Here is an 18,819-nt window from a genome sequence, read left to right on the forward strand (position 1 = left end):
AAGGCCAGGGAGCTTTGTTTTGTGTGCCCTAGTGCCTAAAACCATAGTTAGCGTATAGGGTTCAAACATTTGTTGAATGAAGATATGAAGGAAAATTCTTTACCAGGCAAATAACAAAATAAATGAAACGTCAGAAGTAGGCTGCACATTCCTGAATTGCACCCTAAGCGCAATCCACCCTTCCCCTTGCATGATCACAGGTAACACGCCAGCTGCTGTTCTCCACACATGACGTGTTAACGCTAACCATCAGGTCAGTCATGAGATAGACGTTGTTCTTATCCATAGTCTGTAAATGTACAAACCAGAGCAAGAGAGTTGGGTGGATTCAAGGCCACCCAACTGTCAAGAGGCAGAGATGTGATCTGAACCCATGTGGACTTTCCTTTCAACTGAGGCCACAACTTCTGGCAGATGAATTAGATGATCTAATCATGACATACTTTGTGCTTTTCTCCAGTGTTTACCCTCTCCTTGCCCCACTCACTAACACATTTCCAACAGCAAAGGGTGGCCAGTGGGATGGGTGCAAAAGTGATACAATCTAGTTCCCAGCCCGTTCCCCCAGAAGTTGGAGGGGCAGGCCTAGTAAGCTGGGTGAGGGTGAAACCCATAACAGCTACCCTGTATCCAGGGGTGGAAGTCTGGACTAGAAAATGACAGCTACATCACCAGGCCCAAATCCTCCTCCTCTAGACTGTTTATTATGTTCAAAAAATAAACTTGTCAAGTTGGGGGCACAGGGACTTGACCTGTCCCCTCATAGTCCCATGAGCTTGTTATAGATCAAGGTAACTGAGACCTGTGGCCAACGTCACCCTTCATCATATGGCAAAGTCTTAACCCCACCTCCAGTGTTTCCCAAAATGTGTCCGGGGATACTGGTAAGGTGGAGCGTAGAAAGTCAGCAGGATGCCCCTTTGGGAAACGTCTTTCTGCAAACCCTGCCGTTTATTTGCTCTTGGGTTCCTGGAGTCCTAGAGAATCCGTTGAGACGCAGACCTCGGGAGCAGGCCGTGTTCCTACTTGGATGGGAGGCGAGGAGCAGCATCTGAGTCCGACGTGACACTTGAGGCCAAGGCTAAGGACAAACCTCCCCCTTCACCCCTGCGGGACTTCCTTGGGCGCAGGTCTAAACCGCGGTGCCTGCAACGACGGTGCTGCCCGGACCGCCCAAGGTGTGTGTTTGTGAGATGGAACAGGGTGGTCTTCTCCCCCTGACAAACTCATTTTAAATACACGCTGGGGCTCCAGACACGAAACCCAGCTCCCAGGGCACTTCCTTAGGCAGAGCCGGGAGTCCGAACAGCTAAGGTCCCGGGTTCAAATGACCCAACATGCTTAGCTCCCAGGGCTGGCCCCATCTCTGGGGCCCCAGCGCTCGCTCCCCCAGCCCGCGACACCCAGAAAAAAGAGGGGCTCGGGGCCGCGGAGGCGCGCCTAGCACCAGTGGGGCGAAAGGGGCTGGAGCCCTAGATTTGGCGGCCGAGAGGGAAGTGTCGAAGGGGGAGGGGCCTACGGAAGGGGCGTGATGGGAGGGGAGGAGCGAGAGGGGCTCCTGCCTAGAAGGGGCGGGTCCAGAAAGGCTCAAGCCCAGGAGGGGGCCGCCCGGGGGAGGGGCCTAGAAATGGATGAGGGCGGGCCCGAGGGCCCCAGGCTGCGCTGCGCAGGGCGGCCGCAGGAGGGCGCCTGAGAGGCCGGCCTGCGCCCAGCGCTACAAATGAAATGCTTTATTTACACCGTGTCTGTCCAGCCCTGGCGGAGAGAGGCCGGCTGCAAGTGGCCTGGAGGAGGCAGAGGGGCCAGCGAGTCCTGAGTGGGCCGGGCCAGGCCAGGAGCAAAGACACGAGGCCCTGGGCACCCGGTCCTACGGTAGAGGTCAGCCAGCCCGGAGAAGGCAGTACGGGGTCAGCTCCCGGGGATCAGGCCGGGGTCCGCACTGCCGCAGCTCTGTTCATAGGACGGTGGGGCCTCTGCAGAGAGAGAGTGAGGTCCGCATAGGGCCCATGGCGCCTTCCCACCCAGGCCCCAGGCCCCCACTCACCATAGGGGTGGCCCCACAAGCTGTACTCCGGTGGCAGGACCGAGGTACTGGTGGTGGGCACTGGCCCTCCAGACCCGTCTGCGAAGTAGGGCACAGTGGCACCTGTGGAGATGCACAAGGCAGGGGGCAGAGGGTGGGAGGCAGGGCTGCCGCCCTGAGGACAGGGTTCAGGGGCGCCAGACGCCGCACCAAAGGTGGCAGGCGGCAATGGCTGTGAGTGCCTCTTGTCTGTGAAGTGGGGGTGGCGAGCCACAGCCTCGGCCTCTTCCTGGGGTGGTGCAGAGGGCACCACTGAGGACGGAGCCCCAGGAGGTGGCCCAGGGCCCGGCTGGGGACTCAGCGGAACTTGGTTCACTGCGATATTGCCGATGAAGACCGGGAGGGTCACCGAGGCTTCAGGCGCCTTCAGGGAGACCTGCGAGGGATGGGTGGTGAGGGTCCAGACCGCCCGGCCCACTCTCCCCAGTCGCCCCCAACCCCAGTACCTGCAGGTAGTAGTCCACGTGGATGAGGGTGCAGCCTGGCAAGGCTGACTGGGGCAGGGCGGGCACCAGAATCTGCTCTTGCCATTGCGTCCGCCTCCAGGCCTTGACTCCGGCGCCCTCCACCTCCGCGATGGTCCGCACGTCATAGATCCAGCGCTTGGCCTTATAGGACACTTTCTGGGAAAGGGCCGGCCTGTGAACCTGGGCAGGCAAGTGACCTATCCCTCCACCATCCCATGGGGACTCTGACCTGCAGCAGACTGGCCACCACAGGGCCGGTGTCCTTGCCCGACTGGTTCTCGATGTCAGCCTGCAGCCGCAGGACCTGTCCCACCACATAGCCTCGCAGGTCTGTGCTGGCCGTGAGGACCACGCTGCCCGTCTTCACCAGCTTGTAGGAAAACTTCTTGGTGGTGGAGGCCACATTGGGTTGCTTGAGAAGGAGGGTGGAAAGGGAGTTGGTGGTGTGGGCAGGCTGGACCCCTGCGGACCCTGGACAAGCCCACTCAGCCCTGCCATGCCCCGGCCCTGGACAAAGCACAGTCGGCTCAGGACAGAGAAGTCACTGTTCTTCTAGACCCTTGCCCTCTTACCTTGGCTGGGGACAGGGCATCAGGTAAAGGTGGGGGCCACCCTGGGGCCACTGGCCCATCCTCACCTCGATGTCTGGGATGCTGTTCAGGTTCAGGGGGCTCAAGATGTAGAACACACAGCTGCACTGGTGATCCTTAGAAAAACGTGGCGTGTCGATGGTGGCCCTCACCTGGTACACAATCTTCCCAAAAGGGCCCTCGAAAGACGTGGGTGCTGTGGCTGGAAAGAGAACATAGACTGGCACCCAACTGCCCCCTCCACCTCCCACCCACCCCCACTGTTACCACCAGGACTGGCCAGGCTGGGTCCTCACCAGGAAGCAGAAACTGGAAGGGGAAGTTGTGCTCTCCAGTAGGCAGGCTCCCTGCAGAGACAGGAGGGAGGTGTGGGGGAGAGGGGACCTCGAGAGCCCAAGGTGACCCCAAGACAGACGCAAGCACTGCATCCAACCAGCTCACACTACATCTGGTCTAGCTGCTGGGATTCCCAGCACCACAGCAGCTCAGGGCCAGGGCCTGGGCAAAGGATGGGGGGGCAAGAGTTTGGCTTGAACAACGGGGACTCAGAACTGTTCCAGAGAAGAAGCTGGCCCCCTTCAGCCACCCAGCCCCTGTCGGGCGATGCCCAAAGCCGGCCAGGAAGAGAAACCCACCAGAGTGCACAGTCGTGGGAGAGGGTGGGCCAGTACGGTGTTCCCAGAGGCAGATGGAAGAGTGGAGTGGACATCCAGGCTCCCACACAGACTCACCTTTGTCAGCCAGCGACAGAGCGCTGTTGAAGTAGCCCTCCTCCACCATCCACGATGCATCGTTGGCCTTGCTGGAGACCCTGCAGGCGCCCGTGCAGCTCACCCGAATGGCTGCAAGAAGCGGGGGACGGTGAAAGCCCCGCCAGCTGCTAGCCTGGCCCCTCCCTGCCCCCAGCACAGGGATTCAGGCAGGGCTGGCAGCACCCAGGAGCCAGGCAGCCCCACCCAGTTGGGCCCTGAGGAGGCCAGCAAATGGTTTGCTGCCTTTTAGGAGACAGCTTCAGCCCATCCCCCATCCCAGTGTGTTGACAGGGAGCCAGGATGGTGAGGCACGGAGTGACATCTGTTCTGCAGCCCAGGAGGGCCCCAGTGGTCACCCAGAGGACCCCTGGGCAATCCCAGCTGGATAACCTTGGCTCCAGCCACTCCTGGGCCCACCAGACCTATGAAAACCCTGCTCTCTATAGGGGATGCTTGGGGCATGGATGAGGAACTGAGGCCTATGGGGCTGTTGACCTCTGACCCCACCTTCTACTGCCTCACAGCCAAGTCAGTTAGAGGGGGCGGCACCCCTTCATGCTCCAGGAAGCTAACTGCTAGCCCTCACGCTGCAGGAATGTGGTCAGACCCGCCTGAGTAGAAAAGTATCCAATGCTGACACACTGGAGTCAAGTGTGGGGATACTCTTGACTTCCTGGGCCAGTACTGCCCAGGAGAGGTGATTTTCTGCATCCAGAGAAGTCTTGGTCCTCTCCCCCACTCCCCGGTGGAAGCATCCAGCCAAGAACCATTAGCAGCTGAGATTGCAGCGCATCACGCATGCTCAGAGTCCAATGTGATCAGAAGGCTGTGGCTGGACAACCAGCCCAGCGAGGGTGGTCACCACAGCTGGGAGACCCAAGCAGGCAGAGGGGCAGAGGCTTGGTGACAGGTGACCTTGCAGTTCCACCCCTCCTCTCTCAGCAGGGCTGAGTCAAGGCCAAAGACTTCAGCATCCCTGCCCAATTCTACTTCCTCCTGCTCTGAAGGGTAGGTGACTCAGAATCTGACACCTTACTGATAGAGCCACCAGGTAGGAAGGTGCCCAGGGCCAGGGGTCAGCCATACCAGCCATGTCCATAGTCTCCACAGGGTGACTCCACCTTGCTGACACAAGCTTCCTGTTGGTCACCCACAGCACACCCAGTCTCCTTCATGACCCTGGCTTGTCCTCCATCCCTATCAGCACTGCCAGTGACCAACCTTCTGCCTCTGTGCCAGCCCCGTCTCAGCTCTGGGAACTCAGCCCCCTGCTTTCTGACCCACAGTCCGTCAGCCAGCCCCTCTGAGGTCCAGACCTAGAAGTGTTTCCACCCTGACATTGGGAACACCAGGGCCCCTACAGACCAACACAGCCCCAGAGCAACCAAGCAGGGGTATGAACAGGCAGAGAAGGAGAGAGGTGACTGTGACAGGAAGAAGATGCCACACTGCTCTTACCCTCCCCGTGAAAGGGTGCAGCCCCCTTGGATCTAGCTGCCCTAGGGATGCTGGGATCAACAGAGTATGCCAGGAGGGCTGCAGTGGTCCCCAGACTAGCCCAATACCAGCCAAGCACTGCCAAGTGACCCCAGTGTATGACACACACAGCTGAAGAATGCCAGGCCCACCTCTGTCTGATTTCCTGCCCACAACTCCTTGAGACAGAATAAAACAGTTGTTTCAAACCACTTAGTTGAGTGATGATTTGTTACTTAGGGGTTTACATAGTAGCAAATAACAAGAGCAGATATCCACCTCACTAGAAGTCAGGGAAACTCAGAGGGCTTACCATTGTAACCCATCAGACTGGCAAATAGTCAGCATTTTGATGTGTTAAGAGGAGGTGGGATATGGACACTCCCTTAGAGTAACCAAACACAGGCCAACGCGAGCCTGGAGGCGCGCCAGTCAGGATGGGCCCATACGAGGGGGCCCAGCTGTTCTTAGAATCTCACTATTTGCCCAGGAGCCTTGTGCGCCACTGCTCCTAGGGGCAAACAATAGGGGCATAGCCCATGTCCCAGAGCACAGTGGCTGAAAGACTCACCCACCCAGCTGGCCCTGGCCCCCAGAATTCAGGTGAACCCAGCACCACAGCAGCACAGGGCCATGGCTTGGGCAAAGGATGGAGGATGAGAGTTCAGCCTGAATAACAGAGACTCAGAACTGTTCCAGAGACTGGCGCCCAACCCAAACCCAGGAGAAGCTGGCCCTCTTCAGCCACCTGGCCCTATCAGGTGATGCCCACCCAGCTGGCCCGGGCCCCCAGAATTCAGGTGAACGAGCTATGGGGGCACCTGACCCCAGAAAAACAAACAGTATCAAACCAACCTTGGGTGACCCCAGAGGGGCCCAAGTTCTGTAACTTTCTCAATGCCCATGCAAAGAGCCCCAACATGTACTGACACAGAGGCCCCTTGGGGGAACCCTGACTGAACAAGAAGCCTCCAGTCATTGTCTTGGAGTCAAAACATCCTGTTCCTGTCCACCCCCTTCTCCTAGGGGAACAATGGAAGTGTAGAAGATGAACACACATCGCAAGCTGTCTTGTCCCATGCTGGGGGCATCTGCTCCTGGAGCAGAGCACAGTCATCACACCAGCATGTGTGCCCATTGCACAGGACAGGGGCAGGTGTGTTCTGGCAAGGCGCAGCCTCCACTGCACAGCACCGAGTGCGGCTGCAGAACCACCCTGCTGTACCACAGGTCTGACGCTGTCAGCTGTACCGGTGCTCAGGTGTATAACAGAAGGCAGGCACTGCACTGACGGGTATCTGTGTATGGACAGTTGGGCTGCTCTAATTCTCTAAGGAAAATCGCCATGTGGGTTGTGTTCCAGAGTGACTTTGAAACTTCCCTCTCGATCCAACACTTCCACCGGTCCAGCAGCCCTCCTCCCTTGCACACCTGCAGTATGGCCATGAAGACTTCCGCTCATTCCTCATCTGGTCCCATAGGTCTCTCCCGCCCTCCGCCAGCTCCCACAAACCTGGAGCAGCCTGGCCTTTGCCACGTCCTTTCACTAAAGCTCTAGCCACAAGCCACTTCTCTTTGTCCTGGTTCCAAACCTGTCACATGAAAATAACAGCACCCCTCTCCCAGGGCTGCTGTGAAGATTCATAGACTCGGACCACTGGACGTGGGGAGGATGGTGTCTGGCCCGTGGTGAGAGCTCAGTGAGCTGGTGGAGCTGGGGACTGGCTGCTGTCCCTTCCTCTATGTCCTTCTCGGGCATGGAGGACCTCCCCACTGTATCGCTGGCTGGTAGTAGTTCAACAAGTATCTTTTCAATCAAAGAAAAAGAAAGAACCACAACCATTCTTTTCCCACGCCCGGGCAGGGCTTGGAAAAAGCCCCAGAGCGACTACAGCACCCACATTCCCTCTGCTCCCAGGGGTAACCTGAAACAAACCCTCTTTGGCCTGAAGTCAGTGGCCCTTCTAGTCCCCTGCCCATTCCCTCACCTTTTCCTCTCCTACTGAGAGCCAGGAATCCCTGTGCTGTGCTCTGAGGGTAGAGCCCTACGTCCCATCCAGGTCCCCGTCTACACCTCAGACAGCACACCTCAGACAGGAGGCCAGCACCTGTGGAGAGTGCTAGCTAGCAAGGGCCACTGCAGCAACTGGATGCCCAGTCCCAAAGCCCCAGATGTATGCACCAGCACAGGGACAGGCCAGGAGGGCTCAGGTTAAGTTCCCAGACACCAGCTGCGCCGGGGCCTGGGGCACACAGGGATGAGCAAGACACCCCAGCCCACAAGAACAAGCTTAGACTGGATGTAAGGGGGTGCCCAGGTGCCCAGTGGCCCTGCTGGGAACCCGCAGATTCGGCGGCAGGACTGTCTGTGAAGCGAGAGAGCCCGCGCCAGTAGCCTGGGCGTGTGGGGGAGAAAGCCCAGCCTCCAGGTAAAGACCCAGCAGGTGCGAGGCGCAGCGGACCCCGGAGCCCGACCGGGAAGCTCGAGGCGGGCATGTGTCCAGGTCACAGTGGGCTCCGTCAAGGCTCTAAGCCCCCACCCACGAGGCAGAGAACAGGAAGGGCAGAAGCGGAAGACTGGGCCACCCAGGCCTCCCTGCTCTGCTCCGAACGCAGCCGGTCTCCCACCCCGGAAGGTCTGCACAGCCCCGCCAGCCTCGCCCAACACTTCCCGCACCCGGGGGACCCGAGAGGAGCCCACACGAGCCCCGGGCCGGCGGGAGGAACGAGGGGGGTGTCGCCGGCTCAGCGCCACCAGCAGCCGCTTCCGGGAGCCCCAGCCCTGCCCCAGGTGCTGGCGCAGCCACCTGAACGCCGCCCGGCCCGGCCCTCCCCGAGACGACCCGGTGCCCACCTCGGAAGGGCAGAGGCGCCCCCAGGCACACGTGCACGGCCCCTGCCAGCGGCTCCCCCGGGCTGTAGACGACGCGGCCGTGGCTCAAGCGGATCTGGAAGAGCTGCACCCGCCCCATGCCGCCCGCGGGCCTGACCGGACAGCCGCTCACTGCCGCCCCCACCTGCCTGCTGGCCCGCTGTGCTCTGGGCGCCGCACCGGTCCGGCCCGCCCTCGCCCCCGCCCCCGAGCTTGGCCCCACCTTCCGGCCAGCCCGTTCCCCGGCCCGACACGCCCTCGGACACGCCCCGCCCGCTCTGCCCGTCCCCCGCCCGGCCACGCCCCCCGCCCGGTCCGGCCCTCGGCCCCGCCCCCGCCCGCTGATCGACCACGCCCCTTGCCCGCTGGGTTTGGGGCCCTGTCCCCTCGTCTCCTGCCGGTCCCCATCCCGACGGTCTGCCCGCAGCCCCGCCCCTGGCCCGCAGGGTGGAGGTCCGGCGCGGGTCCCCGGAACCCGGCGCGCGGGCACACCTGCTGCTCCGGGACAGCGGCCCGCTCACCTGCCGAGGGGCGGGGCCATGGCCCGGGCTGGGGGCGGGGCCGGGTCGCTGGGGGCTCGCTGGGAAGGGTCCCTCGCTGCGCTCAGTGCGTCACCCCACGGAAGGACGTCAGGGGGCGGGCCGGCGTGTGTGCGCCTGCGGCGTGCGCGCCGCGGCCCGGGGCTCGGCGTGGGGTCCCTGGGGGCGGCCTTCGCGCGGAGCCAGCGGCGAACGTGTGGGTGCGGGGCTGGAGACCAGGGCGCGCGGGGTGGAGGCTGCGTCAGGCGGCTTGTGCCTGACTCCAGGGCGCCGAGGGTCGTTCTCCGATTTATCGTCCTTAAAAGGCGGCTTTGTGGACAGCGAATTGTGGCGGGGGGCGAGTGCACGCGGGACACCCCGAGAGGCCTAGAGGGAGAAGGCCGTGCTAGCCCGGAGAAGCGGCGTGGGCGCCCACTGCTCGTTAAATATGCGTGCCCGAAGGAGGGCGTCGGGGTGACGCGAGGTTTTTGTCCAGAACAGCTCTGTTAATGGGGTTGCGTTTTCTGATGAAGAAAACTGGCCCAGATAGAAGTCGTTTGGGATATGGGAGAAATTCCTGACCTGCAGAGTCCGAGATGTCCACTGGACACCTGTGCATGAGTTTGTGGGAGACAAAGGACCTTGTGTGTACAAGTCAGGGCGCTGATGACATTCGAGTTTGGGGTGAAAGCCACAGAAACCTAATCTAGCCCTCCAGCAAAAGAAGGGGGGACTTACAGGCTGGCAGGGTCCTGATGGGCCAGGTGAGGAAAGGGAGGTGCCAGGGAGCCCTGGAAGGCCAGGGGTAGGCAGCCAGCGCCAGGCCCCACCTGGCTTGGTGGATACTGGTGTTCTCCAAAGAGAGTCTGATTGACCATGCTCTCAAAACTGCAGATGGGAAACTTCTTGAACAAGGAGTTCAGGGTGCCCAGGGGAAGGAGGAGGATTGTGGGCATCCCCAAATGCCAAATATCCACAAATGAAGTCAAGCGTTGCTCTGCGGAGTGGCTCAGTGGTTGAGCATCCTCCCATGCACCAGGAGGTCGCTGGTTCTGTGCCTGGTCAGGGCTCCCGCTGGACTTGCGGGCTTATTCCCCAGTAGGGTGCATGCAACCTATCAATGTTTCTATATCCCTCTCCCTCTGAAATAAAAAACAAACATATTGGAAGAAAGTGTTTCCAGACGGAGGAGACAGATGTATGTTGGCTGCAGCTGAGGTGGAATAAATAAGAACAGAAAACGGGTGGTCTTCATCCCAGGGTACCCTCTATCTCCCACAGTCAGACCCCACTTCAACCTCACAGCCTTGATTCTGACCCCATAGCCCACCCATCCCCTGTTCTGGGAACTGCTGCCTGGCCCTCGCCTCTGCCATCATCACCAATGCCCTGACCTTTCTTTCAACATTCCTTTCCTCTTGCTCTCTGGAACCTGGGTTGTTTCCCTGGCCTCTCCAGTATTGATGTTTATTTTCTCTTTTTTTTTGGTACGTGCCCCTAGCGGGAACCGAACCCAGGATTCTTTGGTCTGCAGGCCAACGCTCCAACCGCTGAGCCAAACCGGCCAGGGCATGTTTTCTTTCTTTTAAAAAAAATTTTTTTTATCCTCACCCGAGGATATTTTCCATTCATCTGCAGACAGAGGGAGGGAGGGAGAGAGGGGGAGAGAGATAGAACAACTGGTTGCCTCCTGCAGGACCCTGACTAGGGCTAGGGATGAACCACAACTGAGGTGAGTGCCCTTGAACAGAATCGAACCCGCGACTCATCGGTCTGAAGGCTGATGCTTTAACCAGTGAGCCAAACTGGCCAGGGCTCTTTTTTTTTTTTTTTTTTTTTTAGTATGTTTTTATTGATTTGTTTTTAGAGAGAGAGGAAGGGAGAGAGAAACATCGATGTTTCTTACATCAATTGGTTGCCTCCTGAACACCCCCTACTGGGGATTGAGCCTGGAACCTGGGCTTGTGCCCTGACTGGGAATCGAACCAGAACTTCTGAGATCATGAGAGGATGCTCAGTCCACTGAGCCACACAGTCAGGGCTAGATATTTATTTTCTTTCTTTTTTTTTTTTTTTCAATCCTCACCCAAGGACATTTTTGCATTTATGTTCAAGCAGAGCGGGAGGGACAGAGAGAGGAAGAGAGAGAAAAACATCCATGTGAGAGAGACACATAGGGTGGTCGCCACCCACATGATCCCAACTGGGGCTGGAGACAAACCCCAACCAACCGAGGTACATGCCCTTAGCAGGAACTGAACCCGGGACTCTCTGGTCCACAGGCCGACACTCCAGCCACTGAGCCAAACCGGCCAGGGCTAGATGTTTATTTTCACACAACTCCTGTGCCTCTGGGCCTGGAGGTAGTGTGGGTGCCCTCCTGATCCCTATGACCACTTCCAGACCATTTCCCTGTCACCCTAAAAGCTCCCAGCATAAATTCATTTTCTCAGAATAAGAGCCCACCACCCTCCACCATTCTCATCTTCAATGCCAAGTGAGTCCCCCTTATTTCTTGGTGAGTTCAGCTCTTGGTGGTTTTCAACCCTCTGGTACCAGTTTGCAGAAATTCTTAGTGACTTCAGAATCCTCATCGGTGATCCTTCCAAACTTCTGGCCTCTATATCTGAAAATGTACCCAGGATTTGTTTTAACTGGGTGAGGGACAAAGAGACAACTGCTTGAAGGGAGAGTTTAGTGCTTACCCAAAAGGAGGGGACCACCACACCACACAGCCACGTAGGGAAGTGCTAGGGTTGGTCAGCCCAGAGCCCTTGCGTTTTCTGTGGGAAGTAATGGGTAAAGCAAAAGAGGCTGTGAACAATGTCAGTGTGTTGTAGGGGTGGTCTCTAGTTGTCCAGTACCTAGCCCTGGGGTGATAGAGACAGAAATACTGGTTTGGTGAGTTAGATAAAGAAGGTGGTTGGGGGTGTAGGTTCTGGATTGGTTGGTTTGCATATGAAAGGTGTGGTCTCAGGAAGTTGTTTGCTGTCTCTAGGAATTGGCCCTGGGTGGGGCAATCTCTCCTCAGCCATCAAGCTCCCCCACCCCCCCAGATGTCAGAGCATCCTAAATATGAAAATAAAATAGCAGTACATCTCTCTGTCCCATGACTCTCATCTAGGAACTCCAGTCGACTTCTGCAGCTCCCTCCAGTGGCTTTGTTAGTTTGTCCGCTGAGATGTCTGCCAACCCCTTTTTCCATCCCTTTCTGTTTGCGCTGTTTCTCCCATCAGAAGGTGGGTTCCATCCCTTCCCATGCAATCTGGGCTGCCCTGGACTTGCTTTGACTGCCAGTCCTGTGACCAGAGATGCTGGAACAGTTGCAGGGTCTCAGGAGGCTTCTCATTTCGTTAGCATGGTGTGTGAGATGCCATGGAAATATGCCTGGCTACCCTGCTGGAGAAATCTCAGAGAGAGAGAGAGAGAGAGAGAGAGAGAGAGATTGCCTGGACACGTGAGAGACACTGGCTCAGACTTCCTGCTTCAGTCACACCCATGGACTGTGGCTGAGTGGCCCTGGCTGCGTCAACTGTCTACTATTGCAGAACAAACCGCCTCAGTTGATTGATTACTTACTGTGACAACTATGCTGCACTCAGCTGGTGCTCTTCTGCTCTGTGTAGCACCTGCTGAGGAAGAATCATCCAGGACATCTTTGTCACATATGTATCTCATGCCTCAGCTGGGGTGGCTGGGATAGCCCACATCTGGTAAGGTGACATACCAGGTCAGGTATCTTCCATGAGGCCTCTCCACATGGCTGGTTTGGGGTTTTGCACAGCATGATGGTCTCCAGGTAGACTGATTACCTGGCGGCAGGCCACCAAGATGGAGGAAGGTGAAGCTGCCAGTCCTCAGGCCTGGGCTCTGAAGTCCCAGAACTTTCTACTATGTCAAATGCATCAAAACAGTCACAGGACCAGTCAGGTGAAGCATCACACACAAGGAGAAAAGGAGTTGATGGTGATAATTTGAGATAACTGACCCTACCAGCCAACAGCAGAACCAACCAGCTGAGCCCAATCTAGATTACAGAACCACGAGAAAAGAGTGGTTTTAAGCCAGGAAGTTTTGGGGTGGTTTGTTATGTACCGATAGATTACTGGAACAGACATGGGTACTTAGAAGTGAGATACTGACACAAAATTCTGGAGTGTGGCACTGACTTCGGAACCAGGCAGCAGGTGGACATGGGCAGGGCAGTGAGAACATTGTTGATGGAGCCTGGAGAGAGGGTGTTCCATGTAAGGTATTGGCAGGAAAATGGTGAGACCATTGTCTGTGGTAATGTGGAAAATATAAAATATATCTAATGATCTGATTTTCCTGGCACAAAGTTTAAAGGGCCAACTGGCTTCTTTCCATACAAAAAGCCATACCAAAACAAAAACAAAAACAAAGAAACGCCATACAGGCTAGGGAACCTTCCTAAAGACAGTTGCAATGTAGCTTTCGTCTAATGAAGTGAGTTGTAATTTGATACATAGAGTATCCATCATTTTTTTAAAAGAGTTGTATCTGCTTGAACTAAAATGGTCAGAGTTAGAAATAAATGGTGTCTATGGGCCTCTAACTTTCTACAGGCAAGAAGTAGGCTAAGAAAGCTATTCAGCTGCAAACATGGGCCACTTCCTAGAGAAAAGGGAGGATGACAGGGACTTCAGGGCCCAGAGCCCAGAGGGAGAAGCCAAGAACTGCTAAAAACAAACAAACAAACAATAAAACAAACAAATAGTATATTAGGGAGCCTCTCGAAGGGAGCAGACAAACCCTGATCTAGGAACATCATGATAGATGTCTGCTTATATTTCAAAATTGCTATGGACCAGTGACTCTGGCATTCACTTCTTTTTGAACCAATGTCTGTCACAGCTTGTGTTTCACCATGGAATGTTGGGCGTTAGAGGGTAGATAATATGCCTCTGAAGCAAGAGGGGCAACACCCAAGGTGCCTCATCCACAATTGGCCCTTGTGCACATCATAAGACACTGGACTCCAAGCCTAATGCCTTGATGAGATGGTAATTCCGGGGGTCTTAGTAGGCCCTTAGTGTGATCTTCATGTATAAGGGGCCAGAGGACAGTCTAGGGTGGGCTGTTCTACTAGTAGTGCCCCAATGAACTACATTCCCAGAACTCGTGCTCTGATGCACAACCCTCCTCCACTGACTCAGCTTGCCTGTGTGACTTGCTTTTTTGGCCAGTAAGACTGGCAAGTGTGATTCCATTAGAGGCCCAATCATTGATTGCTCAATGGGACGTCAGCCCAGCTATCCTGCCTGGCCATGTGGGGAAACCACAGATGAACAGAAACCACACAGAGAAAGGATACGTGGAAGAGAAATAATGTGCTGCAGTCAAATTCCCAGAGGAGTGCAGCCAAAGGAAGGACCCAGCTGACACCACGTGGAACAAAAGATGCTGTCCATCACAGAATTGTGAGAAATAATAAGTCAATGTTGTTTTAAGCCATTACGTTTTGGGGAGGTTTGTTAGACATCAGTAGATAACAGAAAAACATCATCCTCACCAACAGCTGCAGCCCCCTCACACTCAAGTCCACGTTCCTCTGTTCTAGTCCGCTCCATGGAGCACCCAGACCAACCCACCTATCCTGCCCCCTCGGGTGTTTTTCCTCCTTTTCTCATTCAGCTCAAATGCCATGGGCAAACATTAAGACAACTCTCTTATTTATTTATTTATTTATTTATTTATTTATTTATTTATTTATCTATCTATCTATCTATCTATCTATCTATCCTCACCCGAGGACATTTTTTCATTTTTTGTTCAGATAGAGTGGGAGGGAGAGAGCTAGAGAGAAACATCGACGTGAAAGGGACACATCGAGTGGTTGCCACCTACACGACCCAACCAGGGCCGGGGACAAACTGCAACCGAGGTACGTGCCCTTAGCGGGAACCGAACCTGGGTCTCTCCTGACTACAGGCTGACGCTCTAACCACTGAGCCAAACCAGCCAGGGCAGGACGACTCTCTTTTAGGCTCTCCCACCTCCCTGCCCCCTCACCTCACTAGCTTCACTGGGCACAACCCCAATCTTGGCTCAAGCCATGCCTCTTCTTGCTTCCTCTGAAGAATCCTAAGTAGGCTGGAGAAAAACACAGTCGCTCTGACTGCTCCTCGTTAGTACGGCCAGGCCATCCTACTGTGCCTTCCAAGCTCTTTCTAGGAAGTCCCTGAGTCACTCCTGGTCCTCCCCTTGGACCAGCAACCTTTGCTACGTTCTCCTTCCTTTCAACTGATCACTTTGTTTTCTGCTTAACTGAAAAAGTAGGAAGTTCTCCTCAGAAGAGAACTCCCCAGACTCCTACCTCCACACACACTCACCCCACACCCATCACTGAGCAGCCCCTGCTCCAACCTGAAGCCTCTCGCCTCTCCCGTGAGATCTTCCATCTCTTTCCTGCATCATCGACGTCTCCTTTTCTTTGGGATCATTCCCTTTGGTGAATAAACATGCTCATTCCTCTCCCACTATAAAGTCGACTGCTCTCTCGTTGGCCCATGGACCAAAGAGTCCTGGGTTCGATTCCGGCCAAGGGCATGTACCTCAGTTGTGGTTCATCTCTGGCCCTGGTCAGGGTACTGCGGGAGGCAACAATTGATGTATCTCTTTCATATCGATGTTTCTCTCCCCGCCCTTCCACTATATATAAAGATAAATGGAAAAAATATCCTCTGGTGAAAATTAAATAAAAAACAAATTGCCCTGGCCGGTTTGGCTCAGCGATTAGAGTGCTGGCCTGCGGTCCCGAGAGACCGGGATTCAGTTCCCGCTAAGGGCATGTATCTCAGTTGCAGTTTGTCCCCAGCCCCAGTTGGGGTCGTGTGTGGCAGCCACTCGATGTGTCCCTTTCACGTCGATGTTTCTCTCTCTCTCTCCTTCCCATTCTATCTGAACAAAAAATGGAAAAATGTCCTCAGATGAGGATATAAAAAAAAAAAAAGAAAACCATTTTTCAATAACAGTTGAAATTCAATAGTATATTAGTTTCAGGTGTACAACATAGTGATTAGGCATTTATATAACTCTTCACCCCAATAACTCTAGTACCCACCTGGCCCCATACACTGTTAATACAATATTCCCCATGCTGTCTGTACTTTACATCCTATGATTTTTTTGTGTGTGTTTGTTAATCCTCACCCAAGGATATTTTCCATTTATCTTCAGAGTGTGAGACAGAGAGAGAAACATCGATGTGAGAGAGACACATTGATTGGTGCTTCTCGCATGACCCCAACTGGGGCCGGGGAATCCAGCCTGCAACCCAGGCACATGCCTTTGACCAGGAATCAAACCCGAGACCCTTTAGTCCTTGGGCTGACATTTTAACCACTGAGTCAAACCAGCCAGGGAAACATCCTATGACTGTTTTTATATCTGCCAATTTGTAGTTCATTAAAAAAAATTTTTTTTCTTTATTGATTTTAGAGAGGAAGTGAGAAGGAGAGAGATAGAAACACTGATGAGAGAGAACATTGATTGGCCACCTCCTGCATGCCCCCCACTGGGGATTGGGCCCACAACCTGGGCATGTGCCCTGACCAGGAATCAAACTGGCAACTTCTTTTTTTTTTTTTTTTATCCTCACCCGAGAACATTTTTCCATTTTTGGTTCAGATAGAGTGGGAGGGGGAGGGAGAGAGAGAGAGAGAGAGAGAAACATCGACGCGAAAGGGACACATCAAGTGGCTGCCACCCGCGTGACCAACCAAGGCTGGGGACAAACCAACCGAGGTACGTATCCTTAGCAGGAACTGAACCCGGGTCTCTCTGGACCGCAGGCCGATGCTCTAACCGCTGAGCCAAACTGGCCAGGGCAAACTGGCTACTTCTGGGTGCCTTGGTTGATGCTCAACCACTGAGCCATACCAGCCATACAATTTGTAGTTCTTAATACCTTCACCTCTCCAACCACCTCCTTCTTCCATCTGGCAACTATCAATTTGTTCTCTGTATCTATGAATCTGCTTCTGTTTTGTTTGTTGTTTATTTTGTTTTTTAGATTCTGCCTATCTGTGAAATCATGTGGTATTTATCTTTCTCTGTCTGAATTTATTTCTCTCAGCACAATATCCTCTGGGTCCATACACGCTGTCAGAAATGGTAAGGTTTTATTCTTTTTTAAAATATGTTTTTATTGATTTTTTTCAGAGAGAAAGGAAGGGAGATAGAAACATCAATGTGAGAGAGATACATCAATTGGCCACTTTCTGCACACCCCCTACTGGGGATGGAGCCCACAACCTGAGCATGTACCGGGACCAGGAATGGAACTGAGACCTCTCAGTCCATGGGACAGCACTCAATCTACTGAGCCACCCAAAAGCGGAATTGCTGGGTTATATGGCAGTTCTATTTTTATTTTTCTGAGGAATTTCCACACTGTTTCCCATCCTGATTGCACCAATTTGTAACCCCAGTAACAATGCGCGATTTTATTCTTTTTAACGGCTGAGTAATGTTCAACTGTATATATGCAGCACTTTTTCTTTATCCACTTGTCTACTGATGGGCACTTAGGTTGCTTCCATATCTTGGCTACGGTAAATAACACTGCAATTAACATAGGGGTGCACTTATCTTTTCAAATTAGTGTTCTGGATTTCTTCTGATAAATATCCCAAAGCGGAATTGCTGGGTGATATGGCAGTTCTATTTTTATTTTTCTGAGGAATTTCCATACTGTTTTCCATCCTGATTGCACCAATTTGTAACCCCAGTAACAATGCACGAGGGTTCCCTCTTCTCCACATTCTGCCAACACTGGTTTGATTTATTGATGACACCCTACTGACAGGTGTGAAGCGGTTAGCTCCTTGTATCCTCACTTCTGTCTCAGTGTAAAAGTCAGAGTCCTTGTAAAACCTGTTGCTCCTTCTGCACTCACCTGGTCCGTCTTCAGACATGCCAGAGACGTTCCCAAGGCCTGGGCACTGGCTCTTCCCGCTGCGGGGATGCTCTTCCCCACGTGCCTACACGACTCACCTGTCTCCTTCCACTATTCAGACTGACTGGCCAATGAGGCCTACTCTGCTCACCACCAGGACCCCCACCCCTAAAGCTGATCCACGTGTTTCCCCCATGGCAGTTATGGCTTTCCAACAGGGCACATAACGCACTTATCATGGGCTTTTTCTGTCTCCCTCCCTGGAATGTGAGTAGGGGCTTTACGTTTGTCTGCACCGGTGCGGAGCAGTTGCAGTGGGTCCTGGGAGCGCTAGCCACGCTGGAGTGGTTGCCAGGAGGCACGGGTGGTAGGCAGGCCGCCAAAGACCGCAGGCCCAGGAGTCCCTGCACAGCGCCCCACCTCAGTTCGGGAGCCTGAGCCCCAGGGAAGGTTGGTGTATCCTGGGGTGGGGGCGGCCACCGAGGTCCTGACCAGGCCCCCATGGGGACGAGACGCGGTGGCCGGGGAGGGAGGAGGGCGCTCGGCTCGGGCTCCTTCCCACGTCCTGCAGGCGTCGGCCTCCGGCCTGCTTCACCGCGGGCGGGAGCTCCGGGGTGCCGTCCTCACCCCGAGCGGACGCAGGACCGTTTACGGGGAGCCGCTGCGAGTCCCGCACAGACCCCAGCCCGCGGGGCCCTCCGGACAGCCCCGGGGCGCAAAGCCAGGAGCTCGCCGAGGGATCCGGGCGGCGCAGGGGCGGGGCGCGGAGTGGGGGTCTGGGTCTGGGCCCGGGCGCGGGATCGGGGTTCCAGCGCGGTGTCGGGGGCGCGAGCCGCGGGAGCCCGTGCCCGCACAAAGCTTCCCGCGAAACTGACGTACGCGGGGCGGCCGCGCAGGCACCGCCCCCCGGCCGCGCCCCTCCCCCGCGCTCGCCCTGCGCCTCGGCGCGCCGGCGCACTCGCCAGCTCCCCGTTGGCCGCGGCGGGGCGGCGCGCGCCGGCTGGTGCAGTGCGCGCCCCGCCATTGGCCGGGCGGCGGCGGGCGGGGGTGTGTCCGCGCCGCACCCCGCCCTCGGCCCCGCTCGCGGTGGTGCGCGCGGCGGCAGCGGCGGCGCGTGGCAGGTCCGGCGGGCGCGAGGCGG

The 18,819-nt window shown here is 55.7% G+C and overlaps 1 protein-coding gene across 1 annotated transcript; it reads right to left on the reverse strand.

Annotated features, from left to right (window-relative positions):
- Positions 1-1,734: 1,734 nt before the first annotated feature.
- ARRDC1 (arrestin domain containing 1) lies at positions 1,735-8,362 on the reverse strand. The gene is made up of 8 exons (XM_036261171.1): positions 8,223-8,362; positions 3,872-3,982; positions 3,437-3,487; positions 3,188-3,342; positions 2,780-2,962; positions 2,530-2,706; positions 2,045-2,459; positions 1,735-1,973 (listed from the first exon to the last, which is right to left on the reverse strand). The coding sequence occupies exons 1-8, from the start codon at positions 8,338-8,340 to the stop codon at positions 1,909-1,911; spliced, it is 1,275 nt and encodes a 424-aa protein (XP_036117064.1). The 5' UTR covers positions 8,341-8,362; the 3' UTR covers positions 1,735-1,908.
- Between the last annotated feature and the right edge of the window lie 10,457 nt (positions 8,363-18,819).

The sequence above is a fragment of the Molossus molossus genome, unplaced genomic scaffold, assembly GCF_014108415.1.
Source record: "Molossus molossus isolate mMolMol1 unplaced genomic scaffold, mMolMol1.p scaffold_m16_p_14, whole genome shotgun sequence".
NCBI lineage: Eukaryota > Metazoa > Chordata > Mammalia > Chiroptera > Molossidae > Molossus > Molossus molossus.